The sequence below is a fragment of the Dendroctonus ponderosae genome, unplaced genomic scaffold (assembly GCF_020466585.1).
Source record: "Dendroctonus ponderosae isolate FM_Combo_2020 unplaced genomic scaffold, Dpon_F_20191213v2 Dpon_F_20191213_9, whole genome shotgun sequence".
In the NCBI taxonomy this organism is placed as follows: domain Eukaryota; kingdom Metazoa; phylum Arthropoda; class Insecta; order Coleoptera; family Curculionidae; genus Dendroctonus; species Dendroctonus ponderosae.
Genome location: NW_026019116.1, coordinates 7,470,021 through 7,487,488, shown reverse-complemented (window position 1 = coordinate 7,487,488; position 17,468 = coordinate 7,470,021). Strand labels below are relative to the sequence as shown.

The window sequence follows — 17,468 nt, the reverse complement described above, 5'->3', positions numbered from 1 at the left end:
ATAAGATGGTAAAAGAAATAAAACGTTAATAAATACTGTAATAACTTAACAACTAGATACAGCAATATAAACAATGAACTTCCAAATGAAAAATTCAATAATCAAATCCCTCATGGAAAAAGGTGAAGTTTTGCCTTTTATGCGCCCTTAACAATATTTTCGCATGCACTTTGAACGGTGGGAAACCTGAACTTAAAACCCAGCTCCTGGGTCCGCTGTGGAATCACTTTTTGCCCCTCAGTGATCATTTTCGCCCTTTCTGCGCCCAGAAGCAAATTGAAGACAAAGCTGGGAACTGGTATGAAAGCTGGACGGTTTAATGTTTTCGCAAAAGCCTGTAAAATAATTTGGTCTGTTGTTTGATAAGCTTGCATAATTAATGATCGAAACTAAGACCAAGCAAGCGAAAACTTACATTAGAAAACTGTTTATTCGAGCAGACTTGTGGGGCGACGCCATTCAATACACCTTCCACCTGGTTGTTTTCGATGCAAAATATGATAAGATCCACTAAATCGGCTATGTGAATCCAGGGCATGAATTGAGCGCCATTGCCGACTGGCCCTCCTAAGCCCAGGATGAAGGGAAGATATAGCTGCTTGATCATGCCGCCGTCCCTGCCTAAAATTTGCCTAGACAAGCCGCTTTATTTAGGTATTTCTCCTAGAATTACCTAATACTACGCCACTTCTAATTGCGACTACTCGGCACTGGTTTTTCGCGGCTGAATCTAGAGCGGCGGCCTTTTCCCACTCGATGACTAGTTTGGAGAAAAAATCAAACTGCCTGATGTTGCTGCATTCAGTATACTCAGCCTCGGGGTCTGGCTTATACGCCCCCACACCTTAAGGGCCAGCTACATCATTAACTCTCAGTCTACATAGTTTATAGGAGCTAATACCTGACATGCTAATGTAAACCTTTGGCTTCTTCAAGGAGTTATTAATAGCCTTGGCCAATGACGCAGTGGTATTTATTCTAGAGCTGAAGACATTCTGCTTAAAACCAGCAGTCCAGCGTCGCTTGAAGTCCATTACATTTTGGCCTAGATAGAGCGAGATAAAGTAGGGCTTGCAAGCAGAGAGCAAACCGCATTTACCTGCCAAATTGACCACAGCCACGGTGTTTTCCGGAAGGCCTCGGGCGCCAATTTCGTGCCACGATACGTTACGAGGCCCCGGCATTCTGGACACGATTTTTACTCCATAGTTTTTGCTGCTTAGGGCTTTAGTGAGGTGAGTGCCCACAAAGCCTGAGCCCCCTCCTAGAAATCCAATGCTATTACCGAGGGCTAGCCCGATAGCAAGAACCTACCTACTAGAACAGTGCCAGACATTTTCCGCGTCTTTTCCTACTTCATTCTGCCTGAGTTTTGCGAAAAAAATAATTTACATAACTTGTAAACAGAGCTTTTGTTATGACATTTACTGTGACATTTACCTTAGTCAGTAGAACTCTACTATATCCGGGCTGTCGCCTCTGTTGTTTCTGACCCGGTTGCTCATAGAAACACTTAGGAGCGAAAAGGATGATGAGGTTACCCGACTAGATTCGCTCACTCTGACTTAAGTTGCAGCAGTATGTGTAGTGTGCACATAAGATGGACCAATGAACGCTCTAAGTGGAGACCCATGTGGCCCTATGTGGGCCAATTGTGTTCACACACGACGCAAGCCACGTTCATCGGCTCTGGAGTGAGAAGGTAGATAGGGACATCTTAATGGCGGAGAAGGACAGGGGGAAGATCCCGTAGGCTCGGCCCTACTTGATAATTGCTTCTGTCGGGGAATATTTTGCGCTGGTTCGTCCGACTTTGCGCCTATCCGGGTTGGGTCTATCCTTGTCTGTTGCACGCAGGGGATGGCCACGAGTATTTGCCGTCCCTATTTAGAGCAGGTAGGGGGACGGGTTACTGTTGCTCGGTTCCGGTCAATGAGGTGCCGATTGCCGATGTGTTTTTGACATTAACATACAGTTTCTTTTGGTAAGGGAGCCTGCGAATAGAAGTCGCGAAATGAAGAGTGTCCAGTTTTTATCCATATTTTTCTTCCTGGGAGCGTTTGCTCTTGCCGATGAAGATAAAATTGAAACGGAAGATGGAGTTTTAGTTTTAACCGAAGGCAACTTCCTCACAGCCTTTAAAAAACACGACTACATCCTAGTGGAGTTTTGTAAGTATATTTCCTGTCCTAATTGCATCAGCTTTGTTCTAAATATATTGCTTGATTCATTCAGTTTTTTATGCGGCGAAAAACAAGCCGAAAAGTTCATATGTGTGTTTAGGTGACAGCTTACTAGCATTACATTATTGGTCACATATTTTACATTCTTTTGCTGGTTTTTACAGTTATTTTCTGCGTTTTTTCACTTCGTCATTCATAGTTGGTTTGCACTGTGAAACTGCACATTTTCTGCTCGAGCACGAAGTGAAGAAGTTCTTGCTTTATTAGGGTCTTATCGAGTGTATCTGGATACTGAGTATGCTGATGGTAAGAGGAGCAAAAACTCTTCAGAAGAGCATTTTTCTCAGAGAGACCATGCTTCTATCAAATGATCGGGTGTCATATTCCGGGATCCCTAAGGAACTTTGCAATTCACACAAGCTGAATAATGATCTGGATAATAAGGCAGGATTTGGTCCCTTTAATTAAATGCAATCTGCATCAGTAGGTGCAAGGACTGAAAAGGCGGTTTTTTCACGCTCAATTATGTTGGTTTCTGCTGCAAATCTTCCAATTGATCGTGGTGGTTAAAGCATCTTTAAGTCTTCCACTTTTTGCGACTCCAAGATAATGTAAAAGGGGGTAAAAAATTATAATAAGTTAGTATTAAGCATTGTCAGCACCTTTCCGGTCAAAGTGAAGCGGAGAAGTATCTTGGTGGAGAGTAAGAGAACGAAAAATGCATCGGTTCTCATTTTCTTTTATTTTGCCGATTCCTCAGTTGGAAAATTAGTAATTGCTGATTTTTGACAACCAAAAATGCAATAAATGTTCGTTTTTCATCATAATGGACATTTTTCTGGTAGGTTTTTAATTCACAAGCAATGGTTAGTCCGCAATCTTTATTAGTACCATTAGTACCATGAAATCACTTAGAAAACGATTTTTTAAAACAAGTAGTTAATTATTTTCAAGGAATTTCTTCAACTGATCGGTCGAGCTATTAGTGGGACGATTTTAATTTTCTCTCTTTTGCTCCCAAAATCAACCAAATACATGTAAAAAGTTTTGAAAAAATCAAAAAAATTTTGAATTTTCTTCAGCATTGTCAGCACCAAGAAAAATCTACGTTTGAGAGCAGTGATGAACTTGCGTTTGCTGAAAGTAACGAATCAAAAATTCTTCACATTCATTTTGCCTAATTGGGGACATTCGGTTAGTTATCTATCTGGTATTTCCGGTTAGCCTTTTTCAACTGAGCATTCAAGCGATTTTTATACACAATTCAATATAAAAATCAGGCATGAAAAGAAATGTGAAAATTTTCCGAAACTAAAGAAAATTCCAAGTTTATCAAATGATGCGCTTGTCGCGCTTTCTTGCCAAAAAACACCGGCTCCATTTGATGGGTTATAGAGCTCTAGTGAATTTCTTAGTGTTTTCCTTTTTAATGCTCCATTATGCATTGCATCTGTTAGTCAACCTTCAATCTTCAAAAATAGCAATTTCCGAAAACGGTCCCGAAGTAGGTACCGTTGAAAATAGTAGTGATTACACCGAACAATTTTTATATGTTTAACAGAAAGTTTATTGACCTTTCTGACTACGTATCGCTTCTACTAGCCGGCCAAATAATGGATGACTGTATTTGCTGACTTCGCTTCTTTTCTTGCCTACTAAACTAGGAGTTTATCAGTCGAACGCCTAATTTTTTAAATTACCTGGAAAAATAAGTACTTTTAATTATTTTCAAACCACTCAAGGTGTTTGCACAACAAACTTGTTAACGGTTTTTATCTCCTAGTGAAGCATAACTACTGGTTCGAATGGATGTTTTGAAGGATTTTGAAGTGATTGGCTTATAAAACAGTTTTAGCGATAAGGGAGGCCACAAATCGCAAGTTTCCCATTAATGGTTATTTTTTGCATGGATACCAAAACACGCCTGGTTAATTAAATTGAACGGATTATTTTTATGTTCAAGGTTATTACATATATATTTTTAAATTTAGATGCTCCCTGGTGTGGACACTGCAAAGCCCTAGCTCCGGAATATGCAGCGGCAGCGAAGATTTTAGAAGAACAAAAGTCAAATATTAAGCTTGCCAAGGTTGATGCCACAGAAAATCAAGATCTAGCCAAAAAATATGCAGTTCGAGGCTACCCTACGTTAAAGTTCTTCAAAAGAGCATACCAGATAGACTATACTGGTGAGTCAGACTATCGGTGAAAGCCATTCAGGATTAAACCTACCTGACTGAATAAATTATCTCAAATATTATAAGTTGTGAAAAATTCCCAATTCGCTCTGAAGGTTGATCTCTCTTGTGTTTACGCTATGTAAAAATTTGAAGTTACTACTCAAGTGGGTTCGGGAGTTACGAATTTTTCTTTGTCTGAGGGGTGGAATTTTGGAAGACTTCCTGCAGGCTCAGTGTTTATACTTGCTTTATATCATTGCGAAAAATTTGCGGATGACCCGATTTGAGCGCAATTCGGTCTGAAAATTGCTGTCTCATGTCTCCTCTGTGTAGCAATTGGAAATCGCTACTCTAGTCTAGTTCGGGAGTTTAAACCGTATTCAGTTTTCTTAGCGCATTTTATTTAATAGCAGCACTATGAATCCTTAGAGTCCTCAACTGTCGCCCTATAAGCAGTTTAATTTGCAAGTGGATGCGAACGCTATTCAGTTCCAACAGTTCAAATTTGAATATGCACGTTATAACGCCGATCCTGCACATTCGACCGTAGAAAACACTGTAAAGCTGCTAAAAATAATCATATTTTAGTGTTCGTAAAATGCAAATGTAGTTTTATTCGGACCTTGCGATAATCTAATAAACTCGTTGGCACCCACGTGCGCAGCACGCCTGTGTCTAAAGCGATTACAAGTGTGTTTAGCCAATTGCAAGAAGGACGGCTTTTTACAGGTTTATTACTTATTGTCGATTGGTTTACAGGAGGCAGAAAGGCTCAGGAGATCGTGGACTGGGTCGTCAAGAAAAGTGGCCCCCTATTTAAACAATTGGAATCAGTCGACGAGGCCAAGGCTTTTATAGAAAACTCACAGATAGCAGTAATTGGATTCTTCACAAATCTAGATGGCAGATTTCATGGCGCATTTAATCACATCATAGAAGATGTTGATGAAGTTGAATTTGGCATGACTTCCAACCCCGACGTATTGGCTGAATACAAGATTACAGAGGACACAATATTGATGTTCAAGAAGGTCTATGTTCTTAGTAATTTCTCGGCAATTGCCTACAACAATTTTTTCCTGTACAGTTCGACGAAGAAATTGTGAAATATGAGGGAGATGATATCTATACGAATATTAAAAGATTCATCGCAATCAATGCCCTGCCTTTCTTGGTAGAATTCAACCAGGAAACTGCACAAAAGATATTCGGCGGCGAAATTAAAAACCATTTGCTGTTGTTTTTGAAAAAAGGTGAGTTGCTTGAAGCCCTACTAAAACTTGTAATGACAAACTATTTAAAGATGATGAGGACTATCAAAGAATTACCGAGGCTGCAAAGAGCATCGCTAAGCCCTTCAGGGACAACGTGCTTTTCGTAACCGTCGATGCCACTGAGGAAGATCACCAGAGGATTCTTGAATTCTTCGGGATGAAATCTGAAGAAGTTCCAGCCGCTAGGTGCGTATTTGCCATCATTGCACCAAAAAACAATGTTTACGTTGTTTTGCCTTTAGATTGATCCATCTTGCCGACGAGATGGCCAAATACAAGCCACCAACGAACGAACTGACCGCCGAAAGCCTGAAGAATTTCGTTCAAGACTTTTTGGATGGCAAATTGAAGCAGCATCTTCTTAGCCAACCTTTGCCCGAAGACTGGGACAAGGATGATGTAAGAAACACTTTATGCCAATAATCATTTCTATTAACTTTAGTGATGGTGCGTTTTTATTTAGGTGAAAGTGCTGGTGTCTGAAAACTTCGACAGCGTCACTTTGGACAAAGATAAAGATGTGCTGGTTGAGTTCTACGCTCCCTGGTGCGGACATTGCAAGCAGTTGCTGCCCATTTACGAAAGACTAGCCAAACACTACAAAGATAATCCCAATGTTGTTATTGCTAAGATCGATTCTACTGCCAACGAATTGGAGGACCACAAAATCCTCAGCTTCCCTACCATTAAGCTCTTTAAGAAGGAGACTAACGAGATTGTGTCCTATGTTGGGGCTAGGACGTTCGAAGGTAAATCCTATTGCTTTTTTGATTTATTTCAAATGTTCATTAATTCTCAAAGTAATTGAATTGTTTTCATTGTTCCAGCATTGCTGAAATTTGTCGACACTGGCAAGGAGGAAGATGTGCACGGCGAAGCACCAGAATACACGCCAGAAGAAGAAGACATTGTCAGAGACGAACTCTAAGTATAGCCGCAATTTAATTTTCAAACTAAAATGTCTTATTCTAGAATAGGTTACTTGGAGTAAATTTTGTAAAAAGCGGCATATGCGATGGAGCTCTTAAGGACATTCACTGGCTATTTTTTTTATAGAGAAATAGTGAATGGACTTTATGTTTTGTAATGATTGTGAAGCGCAAAGCGGCTTTTTCAACCGGTTTCTGTGACATCTCGCCAAATTAATTTAATAGACAGAAAATGTTGAATCTCCATTTTACGTCTGTATATTCGTACTTCCATTTACGGAGACACTCAAATTTGGAAATCGCCGTTTTACTCATAGTTACGTTGTTTATTGTGAGATTTTTAGTTTTCGTGCTGTCATTTTTGCAGGTCTGGGCCCGGAACATGGAAAACCATGCTTGTAAGTGCAATTAAACCTAAATTGATTATGCCTACTTGCTGGCATACTATTGTCGATTTTTTACTTTTATATTAATTGTTTTGTTAACTCTTCGATATTTTAATGTTTTTCTAACAGTAACGTATTTTGCCTCGTACATATTTATTCCATTACAAGCACAAGCAACTATATCAATTAAACATGTGTATATACAATTTGAGATCAGCTGTTTTTCTTTTTTTAATGGATGCGTGAGGAATTTATTAGTGAATAAAATGTGTCTGAATAATCCTCAATAATCACTGGCGTTTTATTTACCCGAATTTTTCTTTGCTGCAGAATCAGGAATACGTGAGTTTTTCATCATTTATCAGTATTTCTGCAAGATTCTCTGTGAAAATTAAATTATCGAGATCCAAATAAATAGGCCAACTAACTTTCTTTCTTGGAAATATTATGGACGAAACCCTAATAAGTATTTCTAGGTATTCTTCCAAAAATATCCCCCGAACTGAAAAAGCGAAAGTTTGACAGAAACGATTTATTTGGAAAACTCTTGGAAACTGGGGTTTCTTCACTTTTGGATCAATATTTCTAAACAACACTGTCTAAACAGAAAATTCCAGTTTCGGGTCTCGTCAAGCTTTAATAAATGACTTATAACTCACTAACCGATAAGTTATAACTCGTTAACTCAGAGACCGGCAACAACTCAACACAGTGTTACCCAGGCCTATTAGAAAGTGGTTAATTAAATAACATGACAACATTGTTGAGTTAACTATCTGGACTTTATGGAGAGGCAAAAGCCTAAACTTGCCATTGATTATAATGCTTCAATCAACGATCCCTTAATGAGTAAATAATTCCCCATTAAGTATATAGTAAGAAGCCACTTAATGTCATTTTGCTGAAGAAACCGTCCAGGGAATTATGTGTAATCTTCCTAATAGAAAAGCAATTAGAAGAAGAGAAAACCTGCAATTCGTTTTCTTGATGTGGCGCATGCATTGAAGCAACCCGTAAAAATGCTGTTCTATAAAATTGTAGAAAAAAATGATGATTTTCCGAAAAACAAAACCGTTATATTTTTTCAAACTTCTTGTAATCAAAAAAATATATAAAAACCGTTATTCTTGAGTATTTTTGCTAAAAACCGCAAAATGTAACAAGAACTTTTTCTGAAGCCTCATTTCATAAAAATTTAAATAAGCCGCAAACCCACCGTCTATACGTTGTTTTGGCAAAACTAACGGCTGTGCTAGTGGCTTTTGAACCTTTGGGTACCGATTTCCTCAATACTTAAAAAAATTGCTATTTTTTGAAGAGAATTAGCTGAACAAGCAAAAACAGCAGACAATTTCTCTATTACAATTTGCCTGATTTGCTGAGGAACCAGCAAACTACGCAAATCGCAATCTACATCTGAACCAAACAAAAACCTGTTTCCAAATAGGCAAATTCACTGGTCAAAAAAGCGAAACAACGCATTACTAATAACATGTTCGTTGCACCCATCATTCATCACATTATTGACGGTCAAAGTCGTCATCTACGCCGTACCATCGCCTGGTACCATAATTCTGAACACCCAAACGACAACACTGGGTCTATGCAGATACAGAATATAAGTAGTACCGGCCTCGGTACCACCCGGTACCAGCCGCATGGAAAGACGCCGGGTCACCGGAGTACCATCGCCGAGGTACCACGAGAATTCAATGGGTTCTCGCCCTGATGCCAACATTACTTAACCAGCCCGATTAGCGCTTGATTGTTCTCTTTGGCTTCGACTAGGTACCGTTTGGTTTAGGCTCTTATGGATAAAGCTTCCGAAGATGCGAGCAACAGAAGAAAGCTCTCAATTTGGCTTTTTACCAGCAAATAAATTAGGAAAAACTGTTTTCTGTGATTTTCAGATTCTCGAACATACATTTAGAAGATTATTCTTCGATGCGAATTTTTAATTATACAGGGTAGCCCAAAATTATAACACAATAACACAAAAGCTTCCCCTTAAGTGCTTAGTTTACGAGATTCATATACGTGTTTTTAAGTCATATGCTGCATTTTACTCATCAAATAACTCGAAAACGAAGACAAATGCGAAACAATGCAAAATAAAAAAAGTTTCCAAATTGATTGGAGAATTAACATTTTTAGAAATAAAGCTCCAAGGGTGCTTCACCAAGAAGAAGTAAAAGGGACGAAGCACCCACAATCCGTTAAACGAATGAAATTTAGGGAACACCCTGTATAATCAGCCAAGCTCAAAGGTTTGGCAACAGGGATTTAATGAATTATTTACCGATATGGTAATGAGTTTTATTACATGGATATTTATATGGGCGTATGTTATTTTTAAATCGATATTCCGTAGGGGTTTTGTAATTTTTATAGGGGATTCCGCACCTGAACCGGTCACGGTTTCGGCCAGTTAAAATAATGGTTTTCGTTTGTTAGAAAAATTCTGTTTTCAACAGATTCCTGGTTGAATCATTGTTAGGTAAACAGCGTGTTTTTTCCCGTCTTTGCGAACAATCTAACAAAAGCCCAAAGAAATTACGGTTTTTCAAGGTTCCCTTGGTGATTGCTTCCTCTAGAACATGATTAGACTCATTTGCACGCATAGATTTTCGCAAAAAACGCAAATCGCAACGGTTCATTCGCTTTTGGTATGCCCAGAAACAAATTAAACGATTTGAACTTTCACGATTTCGTAATGGCCAAAGTTATATATGTATTTGAAAACGTAATGAGTTTTAAAATTGTTTAGTTAGACTTGGGCAACTTTCTCAGCTTGCAATGTGAATATTTATGTTCGATAATTATTTTCAATAATAATATCAGTAATTCGAGCCGAGTATGCACAAATTGAGTGCGAATTTCCTTTGAAAAACCTGCGAAAATTTGGGAGGTTTTTGTGTATTTACATGGCTGGAAAGTGCTCTAGGGTTTTCATAAATCGGAAGGAAACGGCGAAAAAAAAGCAAGAAAAGATGCAAAAAATCGTGAACTCACTTGAACAGGATGAATCTTCAAATGTTTGCAGAAACTGGGTTTTTCGCAACTATTCTTAGTGAACCGACAAAAAAAAACAGGAGCAGACGAGAGTGAAATTCTGCAGATTTTTGAATACGCAGGCAGACTTTTCAAGATTCGTCAATTCCAAACTACTTCAGGTCGAAACTTGAAGTTTTCGTCTCTACGTAGAGACCCAAATGCCCATATTATTAGTCATTTGAAAATGTTAAAACTCGTTCAACTTTGAATAAGAAATTTAAAAAATGACGGAATTTCCTTCTGCGAAGAGATTTGAAACAAATTTAATGTGAAAAACATGTAGAAAGAAGTTTTGAAAAGGTCCTTTAAAACTTAAAAAATAGAAATTTGTTGATAATTTTGATTCAAATATTTTTGCACTTTTGCTGGTCAGATGCATTTTGTACACCAAATTAAAATTTTTCAAGTTTCACGCGTAAGCATGAAGAAGCTTAAAAATCCCGTGACCCACTGAATAACGGGAAAATTTAATTACAAAATCTGTAATTTTTGGAAAGTTCCCAATTTTAACTCAAAGAAACGAACATTAAACATTTTAAACATTTTGCTGAAGACATTTGCTTTAAAAGGCGCCTTCCAGAAGAAATTTACGCTGTTAAATCGTCTACAAAGTAGTCAACAAATTGAAGCTTCAATAAAGTTTAAAGCGTAAAACGTTCAATTGCATGWTTTTCTACTAAAAACGATCAATTCAAATGTCCATTTGTTGAATTAGTCGATCGACTAAAGATTGATATAAACGGCAACAATTTTCCAAAAACCCATGTGTTTATAGCGTTCTTTGAACTTGACTGGCAGCAATGAAATGATAATTGACTGTGCGAATGGGTCACAAAACAGCAATTAAGAAATTGAAAATTAATTCAGGAAAACTTACAGAAGCTCTAAGAAAGACAACGAACAAGCCAAAGTCCATCACGATTCTGGRTCATTTCTGGCAAGAAACTTGGMAATTTTTTAATCAAAACTATCATAAARACATGTTTKTGTCTGATTAGATGCCACAAAAATTTGTTGTTCGGTCCAAGTAAATAAATAATGGACAACTTAACAAACACAACCATCCATCCGGTTTGGAATAGCGGATGAGTCCACTGTTTCTTAATATTGTTTCATGAGTTTTTAATTGGTGTATGCAGGGCAGGATTGATGGCATTTTTTTTCAGACAAAAATCGATTAGTTCGAAGCAGATAAACCAATGGAAATGTGAAGTTATTTCATAGTCCACTTTGTGAGAGTGTGTTTAGTCATCAAGTTCAGATAAATTTAATGTTCTTGTACAGGAATTTAGAAGCCTTTAAAATAACTAGCTGGTAGATTTATTGAGTTTAACGAGATCTTTTGCCATTGAAAGTTTTGCACTTTCAAGCCAACTTTTAGAATAAAAAAAAACAAATTTGCTATAATTGTGAACATTGAGCAATGGCAACTAGTTTTTCGTTTGAAAACTTTCGGAATTTAATCGCTGAATTTTCTGCAGTTTTCTTAATTGTGTTTTATCTGGAATAATCACTGGACGCTAAGTTTCGCGCTGATGAAAGCTTAGTTAAGAATAAGCGTTTCAAACAAACCGAATTTGCAGAACAGCCCGAAGTTATCGCAACTTTCTTAGCTAAAACAGTCCAAAATGAAGAAGTTTTCGTCGATATTCAAAGAGATAGACTTTCGAGGCCATTCCTTGAAACTAGTGGGTTTTTCGGGTTTTTAGGCCGGCGTAAAATGGAATTTCTTCCTGAGATTCGCTTGCGAAAAACCCACTAGTTTCAAGGATTGGCCTCGAAAGTCTATCTCTTTGGATATTAGGTTACCGTTAAAGCCGTTTAAAATACAAACGTTTTCGAAGATCGTCTTTAAAATGTAGACTGCAAAACTTTTTTCAAGAAAAACCTATTTATTAAAAGTGGCTAGAGATTTGAGGACGATAAGTGAAACTAAATACAACTTCGCATCCACGACGTAACTTTCGCTCTTAAGAGCTTTCAAAGTCTCCCTGATCTTTAGCTGGAAGCCCTGAAGTTATTTATTGATTTTGAGGAGTGATTAAGGTTCAATAAGCCACTATAAGGGACATAGAAACCATAAAACGCACCAAGAAACAAAAAAGTAGCATTATACAAGCCGGAGTGAAGAAAACTAGAATAATCATTGTTTTTAAGGATCGGAGAAGGCTAAAGGCAATGAATTTCAGAACCCAATAGACAGAACCTTCGACAAAACACAAGGCAAAAGTGTGACTTCCACGCTCAATCAAGTAATAAGTCAGGAATATCCTCAATAAAGACGCACTTTCACTTAAAGATAAGGATTTTCCCATGCTATTTCTGCACCTTTGATGTGGAAAAGCCGGCTGCTAGGCAATTAGCTGCGGTTATTAAAATTCATACAATTTCTTCGATTTATGCAAATCTTGTGAAACAATCCTAACGAGTCTTTTTATTTTAATTAAGCCGCTACTTGAAGAATCCGTTCATTAGCCAAGTGGGTTCAGCGATCATAATCCAAGCTGAAAAAGCTATCGGCCAATGGAATGAAGAAGAATCTACCGAGTTACCGTGTCGCACTTTATCAGCAACGAACGGAAACGTTCTAATGGTACTTTGGTTCGCCCGGTACAAGAATACATTAGAGTCTTATCAATTCTCCTATTGTGATCCAAAACGAACCCAGAACCAGCAGACAGAGACCTGCGGTACCAAAGCAGAATTTACCTGTTTAAACACACAGCGAATCGTTTCGAAAACATTTTCCGATCATCCGACTCATCAACGGGAACCTTATGTGAACCGTGCAGGTACCACTTATTAAGTCCATGGTACCAGCCGAATATGCAACGAAGCAGAGTGAGAAGGAGAGGTGAACGAGTGGAGATTATCCTTCGGAAACGTTGTGGAGAGTTAGAGAAAGGTAAAATACAGCGGAGCGAATTTCTTGTCAGTCGTTTGCCGGCTTTTGTTTGTGTTGGATGACGTCGAAGTGAAACTGTGCGGGAAACTCGACACGTCAGACTCGAAAGTTTCCGTGTTTTCCGGCAATTTCGCTCAGCGAAAAACTGTTCGGTAAAGTGTCCGGTTTCCGGCGCGAAAAAGTCGGATTTGTTTGACGCTCCTCAAGTTGGAACATCCAAGGAGTCAACGTCAGCAAATTCGAAAATTGCAGATTTGCCGTCAACAATTGAACGTTTTCTGCAAAAGGAAATCTGGCTGGAACAATGCCCGGAAGTTTTTCATAAAAACTCATCTATGATTACTTTCAAATAGAGCGAAAATACTGTAGAACTTTGTGTTTAGTTTCTTTGATATGGGGTGGTTTCAAAACCCCCGCTACTCAATTCGGTGGATAGTGATACTACTGGCTACTCTATGGGCTGTTGAACTCATTTTTGCTGACTCCGGAAAACTCACATTAGGATCCGGTAAGCTAAATATAAATACAATTTTAATTATATTCCTCAGGCGGACTGGAAGTAGGTTAATCGCGGGTTGCTTTTCTACGCGACTGTTGATATCCGCTAGTTAAATAAGGCAGAAACTGGCTAATTAGCATTTCTACAAAACGTTTTTCGAATGTTTAAGCAGGAAACTTTGGGTAAACCTTGTTTTCGTTCATTTCACTATGAGATTTATAATGAAACTAGTCGGTTGCACCTTAGCCGACATGGGAACAGGTTGAACGCCTTCAACATCTCAGCACGAGCGAACTATTCTTTGAATTTCAATTGCGACTACATACTGTATAGCTTGTAACGATAGGCGAAGGAAACCTTCACATTTCTTGACTGGAATCGGCTATTTATACTACTTGGGTATGAAAAATGTCTCGGAGGTTAATGTTTGCGTTGTTACCTTTTGCCCCACAAAATCAGAACTTTGAATTTTACCAAAATCTCAACTATCGATTGCCAGTTTCTTTGTTTTGGCAAAACGGCGTTTCTTCGGGAGTTTCCGATAAATTTAAAAATTTTCTTTTAAAAATGTAAAGTACACTAGACTAAAAAAATTGCTGGAAAGTGACTTGAATGTTCAAAAAAGAGGCAGGAGTTGTTAAAACTGAAGAACGGACGGTTTTTTTCTTTTGAAGTTTGAATTTGGTCAAGTTTTCGAAAATTTCGACTGCTCCATGAATTCAGAAGCTGCAAACAAAGGCAAGATTTTTTGGGGTAGAAGATTTTCAGAATKAATCCACATTTTTATCAGTTCACAAATTCCAATCGTCTATCCAAATTTCCATTAAAATCCAAGCAAATCTATTTCCATAAAATTTAAGAGATATTTTTTCCAGGCTAAATTAGGCCTATTCATACATTYATTCAAAGGCGTATTCATATAAATTTTTTCTCTGTAATTGGGAAATTTCCTGTAGCCTCAACTGTGTAATATGCTCTGCACAAATTCATCAAATTCAAACTAGTCGAGGTAAAGGGTTTACTTTTTTGATTTTGATCAAGCAAACCTCAGCTGTTTAGAAGATAGATCGCCAGCTTAGAAACATGCTCAAGATTCTGAAAAATCAGCAAATTGCCTGCCTCTGAAAAATATCTGCTTTTTAAAAAAAAAAGCATAAATTGGCATAGTTGTATTCGTTTTCCAAATCATCGTTCAAATTTGCTGTCACGTTTTCCGGCTCTTTTAAACGTTTGTGAATGATTGATGATGCAAAAACGTTCCGATGTATCTGCGAAGTCACATAGAATGATTTGCAAAGGTGCGAAGGAAACGACATCCTCAGGGTCAACTTTTGCAATCAAAATGTTAAAAATTCTTTAAATGATTCAGTCGCTTTTTGCTTGCAGGATTATCGCCTTGATTTCCAATAAAATCCTAACTAATTCATAAGGCAGAGGTTTTACTAGAAGCTGTTTGCCTTTAGAATGTTTCGACTTGATATCTACGTTTCAAAAAATACAAATTTTCAGGCTCAACAAAAAGTAACTGCGGCAATTCATTCATAATCTTCTCTCCATATTTTAGCGCTGCAGGAAACCAAATACGATTTAATAGAAATGAGAGAAAATAAGTGACAATTTTTTATGTATTTTCATTTCCTTCTCTTCTACTATAATTTCTATTTTTTATCGGTGACGTCGTCTGACGATCTGTTTATTCAAATCTAAACATTTCTTTATTAAATAAGGCAAGAGAAACCGGTAAAACCGGTGCCTTTACTACTTTGGCTACAAGACAGCCGAATTGAAAATTAAATATTAATGAAAACGTTTAATTAGCATTGTTTTGGCAGCAACTCTGAGATGAACAAAGATCTCGAATTGCTGTTTGCAGGAATTGCTTGCAAATTCAACCCACTTTTCAGTTACATTATCAACAGTATACCGTATGTTACAAGTTTTCGGGTTAAAACCAAAAAAACTGCTATCGATGCAAATTTGGCGCTCTACAAAAGTGACAGAAAACTATGTGGTTCGGCTCAAACTACAGATAAAAGTACTGGAATTCACCTTCCAAATAAGTCAAAGACTGCTAAAATAGGACAAGCGGTTTAAAAGTCAGGGCATTTTTAATTTTTAGAGATTCAATAGCTTTCCCCGCCCTTGATGCGCTCGATGCGTGAAAGAGTCTTGAAGTAAAATGATGCCAAATTACCCAAACTTCCTAACGGTATTATCGAAAATACATGCTGATTGAGAAATTTGCATAGATTGAAAAAGGGCACGATAACCAGTTTAGTAACAAAATTTTGTAAATTAAATTTCTATGTCCAGTAGTTTCCGAGATAGGGCAGGTGGCTCTCTTCACTAAACACCCTGTATAACCTCGAATCATTTCAGGAAAACTGTTGGTTTAAATTTTCGTAAAATGCTTATTTATTTTCACATGATTAATTAATTAAAATTGTCGTCAAATGGATCTGGAATGGATTTTTAAATCTTTTATAGTTTTGTGTTAAAATTCAATGTTTCGATTTCGAATTAAACCATCAAAGGAGGCGGAAAAAATTCTATTTTTTTTGCTACTGAAACTGAAAATCACCAACATTTGTCTCCTGCTTAGATTGAGCTTTTGGAGCTTGTGCGTTCATTATTTAAGCCCTCTGGGCCTAACAGAATAAAAGCTTGTGTCGATTGAAGTTTTCTAGAATCCATGGAACATTCTAGGAATAATAAATGTATTTCAAAGTAGCAGCTAAAACCCCCGGAATTTACACAGTCGAGTCGGCTTTTAAAGAATTTAATGTGCGTTTTAGTAGCAAAATGTAAAGATACTTTTCATTATAGCTGCTTCTTCGCTATTTCCATAGCCTGAACGTAATTAATGCTTTCTAGGGCACATTTATAATGGCTTTTATCTGCGATTAAGAGCCAGTAAAACAGCTAGAAAAATTGACTATTAAATGAATAAAAATTGAATCAGTATCCCAGTAAATATACACTCGGATAAAATGGGAAAAACGATCGAGGCCATCTTTATTTTACATTTTACTTTAACCTACTGTCTTACTTTCCTGCAAGCGGCGCATAGGAAAAAAACATCATTTTGTTTTTATGTAAGGAAATCGACCTCGTGTCGTTTTGATATTAGATGATCGTGCGTTATTCGGGACTTTTGATTCTCGTCCTTTCTCTAATCGAATGAAGCTTACAGCAAACGGGGGCGGAAACTTGCATCAAACACCCTGTAGAAATGCATTCGTATTGTATGCATAACGATAATGTTCTCGCATTCTTTTACTCCAAAGTGTGGGCGGTTACAGAGTTAATACCCATTCAAGTGTATTCAGCAACGAAAATTGAGGCACGCCTTAAACATAAATAATTGTTTTTCTTCGGTTTTCACTTGTGCAGTCTCATTGCGTGCCGGAACCCCAATGGGGTTCATTTTGATTTTCTTTTATCGTTGCATAAGTTGCGATGATGAGGAAGCTAGAATATGTTGATGGTGATTAAGTGCGCTTAATGTGCTTGTTTGCCTTGACTTCAAGTCCTGCTTCAAACCCCTTCAGTCGTTTGGTTTATTTGAAAATGCGTTTTGAAACTTGAATAATTCCTTATCTGGATGGCTGGCACGGGTTGATTCAAGGCTTTCTTTTAGTTGTTTAAGTGATTGATTTTTTAAAAGTCTTCGTGGCTTTTCAAGACTCCAGCTGAACAAGTTCTCGCCTTCTCGCAGTCTCGCACCGTTCGCAAGACATAACTGTACAGTTCCAATGGTAAAAATTACTTATTTATAGTTTGCTTAGCCCAATTTAATGCTCGATTTATTGAGTTTTTCAGCGTTTAGTGACCGTTCAATGGATTCAGCTATTTTATTAACTCGCTTTGGTACTGTTAAGCTGTTAAGTCCAGACAAGAGAATGCTTTTCATTGAAATGTTGCATATTCCATCGAACATGAAATTCCTTAATTGAAATCGATATTGGAGCCCGCAAAACCAACATTGCACACGCATGGCAAAACATCTAAGTATAATCGTGCAAATCTGGCTCCTATTGACTATGTTTCTATTGAAT

At 37.6% G+C, this 17,468-nt stretch overlaps 3 protein-coding genes and 1 long non-coding RNA gene across 6 annotated transcripts in view; 2 read left to right on the top strand and 2 right to left on the bottom strand.

Moving 5' to 3' along the window:
* Nucleotides 1–21: 21 nt before the first annotated feature.
* LOC109539379 (epimerase family protein SDR39U1) lies at nt 22–1,468 on the bottom strand. Of its 3 annotated transcripts, XM_019907089.2 has the most exons (6): nt 1,315–1,468; nt 1,100–1,264; nt 902–1,045; nt 674–844; nt 416–621; nt 22–335 (listed from the first exon to the last, which is right to left on the bottom strand). In XM_019907089.2, exons 1-6 carry the CDS (start codon nt 1,334–1,336, stop codon nt 138–140), a joined length of 906 nt encoding a protein of 301 aa, XP_019762648.1. In that variant the 5' UTR covers nt 1,337–1,468; the 3' UTR covers nt 22–137. The 3 variants fall into 3 exon arrangements, with proteins under 3 accessions (XP_019762648.1, XP_048525735.1, XP_019762647.1); XM_048669778.1 differs by having other exon boundaries at nt 22–352; nt 902–1,264; XM_019907088.2 differs by having other exon boundaries at nt 902–1,264; nt 1,315–1,464.
* Nucleotides 1,469–1,871: 403 nt separating this feature from the next.
* On the top strand, nt 1,872–7,242 carry LOC109539378 (protein disulfide-isomerase). The gene is made up of 8 exons (XM_019907086.2): nt 1,872–2,171; nt 4,175–4,372; nt 5,123–5,394; nt 5,451–5,616; nt 5,667–5,823; nt 5,880–6,036; nt 6,101–6,386; nt 6,465–7,242. Exons 1-8 carry the CDS (start codon nt 2,015–2,017, stop codon nt 6,563–6,565), a joined length of 1,494 nt encoding a protein of 497 aa, XP_019762645.1. The 5' UTR covers nt 1,872–2,014; the 3' UTR covers nt 6,566–7,242.
* Nucleotides 2,092–17,468, bottom strand: part of LOC125505630 — a 19,610-nt gene continuing 4,233 nt past the window's right edge. Inside the window, exon 2 of the long non-coding RNA XR_007282298.1 lies at nt 2,092–3,883. This is a non-coding gene — a long non-coding RNA (uncharacterized LOC125505630). The remainder of the gene's footprint in view (nt 3,884–17,468) is intronic.
* Nucleotides 12,819–17,468, top strand: part of LOC109542912 (low-density lipoprotein receptor-related protein 2) — a gene marked incomplete in the record, with an annotated part of 133,116 nt that continues 128,466 nt past the window's right edge. Inside the window, 1 exon segment of the mRNA XM_048669760.1 lies at nt 12,819–13,419. Coding sequence (XP_048525717.1) covers nt 13,305–13,419 — 115 coding nt within the window.

What these genes read in the sequence shown, in the direction of transcription:
- LOC109539379 (XM_019907088.2), bottom strand. Translation starts at nt 1,336, where the DNA reads ATGTCTGGCACTGTTCTAGTAG. An exon ending in GGTTTACATTAGCATGTCAG is followed by an intron (nt 845 to 901) that starts GTATTAGCTCCT and finishes CTGGCCCTTAAG; the next exon opens with GTGTGGGGGCGTATAAGCCA. An exon ending in CGAATAAACAGTTTTCTAAT is followed by an intron (nt 336 to 415) that starts GTAAGTTTTCGC and finishes ATTATTTTACAG; the next exon opens with GCTTTTGCGAAAACATTAAA.
- LOC109539378 (XM_019907086.2), top strand. Translation starts at nt 2,015, where the DNA reads ATGAAGAGTGTCCAGTTTTTATCCATATTTTTCTTCCTGGGAGCGTTT. An exon ending in ATACCAGATAGACTATACTG is followed by an intron (nt 4,373 to 5,122) that starts GTGAGTCAGACT and finishes ATTGGTTTACAG; the next exon opens with GAGGCAGAAAGGCTCAGGAG. An exon ending in GCTGTTGTTTTTGAAAAAAG is followed by an intron (nt 5,617 to 5,666) that starts GTGAGTTGCTTG and finishes AACTATTTAAAG; the next exon opens with ATGATGAGGACTATCAAAGA.